The sequence below is a fragment of the Propithecus coquereli genome, unplaced genomic scaffold (genome assembly GCF_000956105.1).
Source record: "Propithecus coquereli isolate 6110/MARCELLA unplaced genomic scaffold, Pcoq_1.0 Scaffold43, whole genome shotgun sequence".
Lineage (NCBI taxonomy): Eukaryota > Metazoa > Chordata > Mammalia > Primates > Indriidae > Propithecus > Propithecus coquereli.
Window position 1 is genome coordinate 7,795,613 of NW_012150063.1, and position 7,444 is coordinate 7,803,056.

The window sequence follows — 7,444 nt, forward strand, 5'->3', positions numbered from 1 at the left end:
TCCCTTTGATCCTAATGATAGATGCTATGAGTGTGGTGAAAAGGGACATTATGCTTATGATTGTCATCGCTACAGCCGGCGAAGAAGAAGCAGGTACTTATTTTAATAAAGGAATGGTTGGTATTCTAGTTAATCAAGTAATTTTTTTATTAGCAAGGCAGAAACTAGTGTTTTTCTGTAAACTTGAATGTTAATTATACAGGTGTATTTTACAATTTTTGTTTAATTAAAAAATGTTAATATATTAATAATCAACCTGGTCAAAACCTTTCAGGTTTCTTCGTTTGAGTCAGTCGCCTTGATTCAGAATGTCACGAGCCTTATGATATCATGCTGAGGCGCCTTGCAAATCCGACAATTAAGATCCTCCTAGACCTTGAGGTGATCAGCATAAGAGGCCAGATCCCCTCGAGTCATCTACACCTAGCTTCACCTTATTCTTTAAAGGGCAGAAAATTTGAGACGGTGATCGCCGTAACAGTAAATTTGGCTTACAATTGGGGCCCCCCTCCGGTTTAGAAAGAGGAACACCAGATTGACCACATTCCCAACTAGAAAAATCTTCTTGCGTCAATCAAGCCTCACCTGGCTCATTTGGCTGTCAGTTTGATCGTCGTTAGATTGAAGAAAACATCTAGATGCAGCGATCGGCTATAGATACTTCTAGATCGTCTAGATCTACTAGACCATGGGCCAAAGAGGGTCGACCTGCAAACTTGCAAGGTTTATTTTAAATACACATTACAGTGTTTTATATTATGTAATTCTAAGATGTAATTCAGCTTTTAACAAATCTTTTTTTAGGTAGTAAAAAAAAAAAAAAAAAAAAAAAACTCGACAACTAATAGGCCCAGAGTTTGTTTCCAAATGAGACACTAAATTTAAATAGTTCTGAGATTTGATTTCAGCAGAGGCATACAAACTCTAAAAACGAGTTATTGTCTAAAATTTTGTTTTTTTTCCTAACTTGAAAAATAGGTCACGGTCTAGATCACATTCTCGATCCAGAGGAAGGCGATACTCTCGCTCACGCAGCAGGAGCAGAGGACGGAGGTGAGAGATGTTGTCTAATTTAATTCTTTTTTTTATACATATATATATTTTTTTATTTCAGGAAATTATGGGGATACCAACATTTTGGTTATATGTTATGACTTTGCCACATCCCAACCATGATTTGAGACATGCCCTTTCCCCCCAACAATGCTCACTGCTTTCATTAGTTGTGAGTTTACCCACCCCCAACCCCCTACCCCCAAAGAATATTACTACTGCGTGAGCACCTTGCTATTGATTAGTCAGTGCCAATTTGATGGCGAGTATAATTCAATTTTTTTTTTTTTTTTTTTTTTTGGAGACAGTCTTGCTCTGTTGCCTGGGCTAGAGTGCTGTGGTGTTAGCCTAGCTCACAGCAGCTTCAAACTCCTGGGCTCAAGCAATCCTTCTGCCTCAGCCTCCCAAGTAGCTGGGATGACAGGCATATGCCACCATGCCCAGCTAATTTTTTCTATATATTTTTAGTTGTCCAGCTAATTTCTTTCTATTTTTAGTAGAGATGGAGTCTAGCTCTTGCTCAGGCTGGTCTTGAACTCCTAAACTCAAACGATCCTTCTGCTTCAGCCTCCCAGAGTGCTAGGATTACAGGCATGAGCACCCCACCTGGCCTGTAATTCAGTTCTTAACTAACAATAATGAACTTCATTTGAAGATGGACTTAAAGTTCTTTGATTTAATTTTTAGGTCAAGATCAGCATCTCCTCGACGATCAAGATCTGTGTCTCTTCGTAGATCAAGATCAGCTTCACTCAGAAGATCTAGGTCTGGTTCTATAAAAGGATCGAGGTATTTCCAGTATGTAACACATTTTTTTCCCTTGAATGTATTTGGATTGTCACATCTTATTGACAGCAGTGGAGTATCTTGACAAAATTTAAAGGGATTGTTTCAGAGAATATTTGAGATATTAAAGTTGAATTTATACATGATTTGTGACTTGACTATTGTTAAGTTTTATAGATGAAGAAAAGTGCTCCTAAAGATTTTAAGGCTAAGCCAGGAGAGGTAGCTTAAACCTGTAATCCCAGTCCTTTGGAAGGCTTAGGCAGTTTGAGACCAGCCTGGGCAACAATCTGGCAAGATTCCTGTCTCTACAGAAAAATTTTAAAAATTAGCTGGGAGCGATAGTGTGTGCCTGTAGTCCCAGCCACTCAGGAGGCTGAGGCAGGAGGATTGCTTGAGCCCAGGAGTTTGAGAGTGCAGTGAGCTATGATAGTGGTGCAACTGCAGTTGTGAGCCTGGGCAACAGAACAAGGCTCTCAAGGCTTGTTAAGAGGCCATGGCAGTAGAGCATGGCAGTAAAGAAACAAATGATTCTAGCACATACTTTATGTAGGCATTTTGCTCTAACCTTTTCTGGTGTCAGATTATCTGCCTATTATATAGGTAAGTGATCACAGTCCTGAAAAATGGTAATTGCCTGATTCCTGACAAGAAAGCCCATAGAACCAGGAAGAGATTTAGAAGCAAATTGAAACAGTTGTGATTTTTGGAATGATGGGGTGAACTTCAAAACCCTGGAAAGTTGGCCGGGTCCGGTGGCTCACGCCTGTAATCCTAGCACTCTGGGAGGCGAGGCGGGCGGATCGTTTGAGCTCAGGAGGTCGAGACCAGCCTGAGCAAGAGCGAGACCCCGTCTCTACTAAACATAGAAAGAAATTAGCTGGACAACTAAAAATACATAGAAAAAATTATCTGGCCATCGTGGCGCATGCCTGTAGTCCCAGCTACTCGGGAGGCTGAGGCAGAAGGATTGCTTGAGCCCAGGAGTTTGAGGTTGCTGTGAGCTAGGCTGATGCCACGGCACTCTAGCCCGGGCAACAGAGTGAGACTGACTCTCAAAAAAAAAAAAGAAAGAAAGAAAGAAAGAAACCCCTGGAAAGTTGTATAGGGTATTAGTGTACATATGGATGAATGTGGATTTTAACTAGACACAACACTGTAAATAGAGTTGAAAAATTACACTAAGAGCCCCAGCTTTATTTTCTTTGTAGAAAGTCTTAAAAGGTGATAGAATGAAAAAAAATACAGAAAACGAGATGTTAATACTAGCAGTGAAGCAGTGGAAGAGAATGCTATGGGGAGTTCATTGCTGTTTATTTTTTAATCCTCTAAATCTGCCAGAAACGGTAATTGTTTAATAGCGCAAAACCTTTAAATGCAGGAACTCTGAATCTTGCGGTCCATTTGAGAAAGTTATGGTCCATGTCTGTAGATAAATGTACTTTGATTGCAGGATCTTTAATAAAAAATGACGTGTATGGGAGCCTCATTTGGTATGTCTGACAAACTGATGGCTCTGAACCGTGATAACTTGAAGATCCAAGATAAAGCCTTACTTAGTGTAGTGGCTTTCTTTTTTCACTGGGCTTTATCACCTGATGAATTGAAGTCTCCCTTCAGGTATCTGGCGGGTTGCTTGGTTGGTTGGTTTGTTTAAGGAAGTGTGGTCTTGTTATGTTGTCCAAGCAAAAGTGCAGTGGCTAATCAACAGGCACAGTTATAGTGCACTGTAGCCTCAAATTCCTAGGCTCAAGCAGTCCTCCTCAGCCTCTGGAGTAGTTGGGGCTACAGGCATGTGCCACTGTGCTCAGCTCAGGGGTCTGTGGGCTTAAGTAAGTTGAAGTTGATTTCTTTAAAATTAAGTCATATCAGTGTTCTGAAATGAAAGACATCTATTTCCCTTGGATAGTACAGTGTTTGAGAGAGAATATTGCTTCTCAGTACAGGAACTAACCATTTGACTGTGGTAGGAACAATTGAAATGGTGGTTCCCTATTAGATAACATCTTGCTTGAAAGTGATTATTTCTTATCCTTAGATTGATATTTTGCGTCTTGTTCAGTTTTAGCTCTTCTATTCTTTTTTTTTCTTTTTAAATTTTTTTTGTTATAGTTTAGACGATGTCACTCGGTGTCTTTGGGTAGAGTGCAGTGATTGTAGCTCACTGCAAGCTCCAAGTCCTGGGCTGTCAGCTATCCTTCTGCCTCAGCCTCTCGGGTAGCTGGAACTATAGGCGCACGCCACAACACCGAGCTGGATTTTGTGGTTTTGTGTATTTTTTTAAAAATTTTGTTTTAGTTTTTTATTCGGTAGAGACGGGGTCTCACTGTGCTCAGGCTGGTGTTGAACCCCTGAGCTCCCGCTATCCTCCTGCCTTGGCCTCCCAGAAAGCTGGACTGTAGGTGTGAGCCACTGCGCCCAGCCTAGCTCTTCTATTCTTAACCTACCTAAAAAGGTGCTTAGTAGGTGTATAAGGGAACTCCTATCGACCAATTGGTATAATTGTTTCACTTCTCTTTTTATTAAGATCCCGTTCAAGATCAAGATCAAGATCCAGGTCTCTTTCCCGACCAAGAAGCAGGTAGGGTAAAAATCTGATTAATGCTCTTCTATCTAGTTATATGGCACCAATATCCAAAGAGTTCAAAGTGTTTTGAATTGTTGAAGATTTAAGTGTAAACTCTAAGCCTAGGTGTGAAGTACCTCTTTAATAAACCAAACTAGAGCTTCATTTATATATGTATATATGGCCTATTACTGGCTGACTTCCTGAACAAGGGAATGTGTAACTATAGTGAGGAAGAAGTTTGTGACTTTGGGAGTTACATATTTAGAGGCCGTTGTCAGAACTAATGAGTGCATGGAGAAGCATCCAGAAATAAATGTGCTTAACACAGAATGTATTAGATAAATCATGATAAAATACAGTAATAATAGTTTGCTTATTTTTTGAAAAGCAGTTGGAAAATTGGCCTTTGTTAAGCAACAACTACTGGGCTTTTTCTCAGTTTAACTGCATTCTGACATTTTAAGTTTAGGACAGTTGGGGGTTTGTTTTATGGTATTGTGACTGTAAGAATGGGGTTGGTTAGTACTTTTTCTTAATAGAATTTCTCATGTTTTGACAGCCGATCAAAGTCCAGATCTCCATCTCCAAAAAGAAGGTAAGCTAAATGATGTTTTGTTGCCAAATCTTACCTGTCAAGCGTGGCCTCTGCACAATTTGTTTACTGCCTACTTTGCAGTCTTTGAGCTCTTTGGAGAATTGGTGCTATATAGATTAAAATACTAGATGTCGAGTTTCTGAAATGATTGCTTTTTCTTGCTTCAGGAATGTCAGTTTATATTTTGTTGGAAATATTTTAGTCTGTTAGTGATAAGATGTGTTTAGTCTCATGAATACTTAATTTTGGAAATATGTTTTTTTTCCCTAAATATGGACAGTAGGTAAAAAGGAAGTGTCCACATGAGGAGGACGATAAATCTTGTAAATAGTTGCAATTTATAACTAAATCATTATCTGCTTTGTGCTATTTAATGACCAAAAAACTTGAAATAATTGTCCTTTTTAATTTAACTTTGTAAATTTGACAAGGAGAGTATTAAGTAGCCTAATCTTAAATAGGGACAAAAGGTGAATATATAAATCTCTTATTTTTAGGTGTTATAAAAGATATGTTTGCTGTAGGAACTCAGTACCTTTGGCCACCTGTGAATTTATTGAAATTGAATACATGTACATGAGAAGAGTAAGTTTCAATAGACACTAATTGGTTCCAAACCTAATGTTTTTTTTTTTAGTCGTTCCCCATCAGGAAGTCCACGCAGAAGTGCAAGTCCTGAAAGAATGGACTGAAGCTCTCAAGTTCACCCATTAGGGAAAAGTTATTTTGTTTACATTATTATAAGGGATTTGTGATGTCTGTAAACTGTAACCTAGGAAGGATATTTCAACCATCTAATCAAAATAGATCTGGATTATCACTCTGTAAATTCACAGCAGTAAGATATTATAAATTTGTTGAATGTATTAACATCCTATGGTCTGAAAAATGTGGGTTTTTATTTGGCACATTTAAATAAAATGTTTCTAACTAGACTTTTGACTTGTGTTCAATAAATATTTCTCAATTGGTAAACTTCAGGAGTGAAACATTGTTACTAACGGTATTCATACAGACCTGCATTCAAAGTTTAATGGTGTTGGTTGTCTTCTTGAATATCATAACTCTTCTATATATAACACTTGGCCAGGATCTTAAGGGACTTTGAAAATTCCATTTTACCCTTAGAACTTTGGGTAAGATGATCTTGAGTCCCCTCTAATAGTATGAATGCATCATGACAAATCCCTAGATCTATTTCGTGTTAAAAGATATTGTCAAACTTAATGATCAATAGTCAAGTTAGAGGGACCACTGATTTGGCTATAAATGAGCATGACAGGAACTAAGCAAAGCTTATTAAATGTGGTATAAGAACTAGGGAGAAGCTGATTTCTGGAGGCTTAAGTAAGTAACTAATTGCAGTTTTCAGGTTATTGAGTGGGACAGTGTCAAATTAGAACTCCCTATTTCAGGGAGTTCCAGTCAATGTTCTTTTGTTTCTTTGCTTTCAACACCAGTTATCCAGTTTTATACCAAAAGAAATGCATGTTTGGGGAATTGTCTGAATTTGGGACAAAACATTTTCATGTAAACCAGCTTTGCAAAATTTCCAGCCCAAATACTTGTTTCTGTTCTTCAAATGGATTGCCTTATCCTGAGCAAAGACCTGTTAATTTTCAAGCTAGGTTTTGCAGTTTCCAACTACCAACATTCTCCTATTTTGCCAGGCTGGTGCAAAGTAAATGATGTCAATCAGAAATGTCAATGAGACTAAAGGGTTTTTTTGTAAATCTCACCTATATTTAGCAACACTTCATGTAGCTAAGTTTATTTGATAGCAACTGGTAGGACTTAGAATGTTATAGCCAGTAGGTTCTTTATTCAGACTTCAAATATCTTAAGTATAGTAGGGCAGTTAGTAACAGTTTTGAGAGTTTTCTGGTCAAGCTTTTACCAGGTGTTTATCCTTGGTGCAAAGAAAGTCAGTGCTGGTGGCACAGGTATCTAGCCTTGTTCATTTCCTTATGCTTTTCAACAAAGTCATTAGATAGTATTGCAATTTGGGAATACTGGTCTGCCTCAAATTTGGTGGCCCGAGTGATCACTAGTATGTTGGAAGTTATTTAGATTCTGTGTTTTTGGAATTTTGACAACTGGCTGAATTATGGTTGGTATAAAGTTTTGTGTGTAATTGGCAGGCTTATTTGTCGCACTTGGTTAGCTTTAATTGTTCTGTATTATATAAAGATAAGTTTACGCAACAATAAATCTGCAGAGATTGAACAAACAATCCTGACATTCAATTTTTGCAAGTGGGAGCTCAGCCAAAAGTAGGAGTCATTAATCCTATAGCTAGCTTTAGGATGGGCAGCTAGTATGAAAAGGTAAAGGGTGTGGAGGGGAGGGGAAGGGGAAAAGTTTTTAAACAGGCAGAGAAAGTTCTACCTCTATGGGGAAAGGAAATGCTGGCTGTCTAGGCCAACAGTATTCATACTCAA

At 38.3% G+C, this 7,444-nt stretch overlaps 1 protein-coding gene across 1 annotated transcript in view; it reads left to right on the forward strand.

Annotated features, from left to right (window-relative positions):
- Positions 1 to 5,938, forward strand: part of SRSF7 (serine/arginine-rich splicing factor 7) — a 7,993-nt gene extending 2,055 nt beyond the window's left edge. Inside the window, exons 3-8 of the mRNA XM_012653797.1 lie at positions 2 to 93; positions 979 to 1,053; positions 1,741 to 1,842; positions 4,367 to 4,420; positions 4,968 to 5,003; positions 5,641 to 5,938. Of these exons, the coding sequence (XP_012509251.1) occupies positions 2 to 93; positions 979 to 1,053; positions 1,741 to 1,842; positions 4,367 to 4,420; positions 4,968 to 5,003; positions 5,641 to 5,695 (414 nt within the window). The 3' untranslated portion in view covers positions 5,696 to 5,938. The remainder of the gene's footprint in view (position 1; positions 94 to 978; positions 1,054 to 1,740; positions 1,843 to 4,366; positions 4,421 to 4,967; positions 5,004 to 5,640) is intronic.
- The last annotated feature ends 1,506 nt before the right edge of the window (positions 5,939 to 7,444 follow it).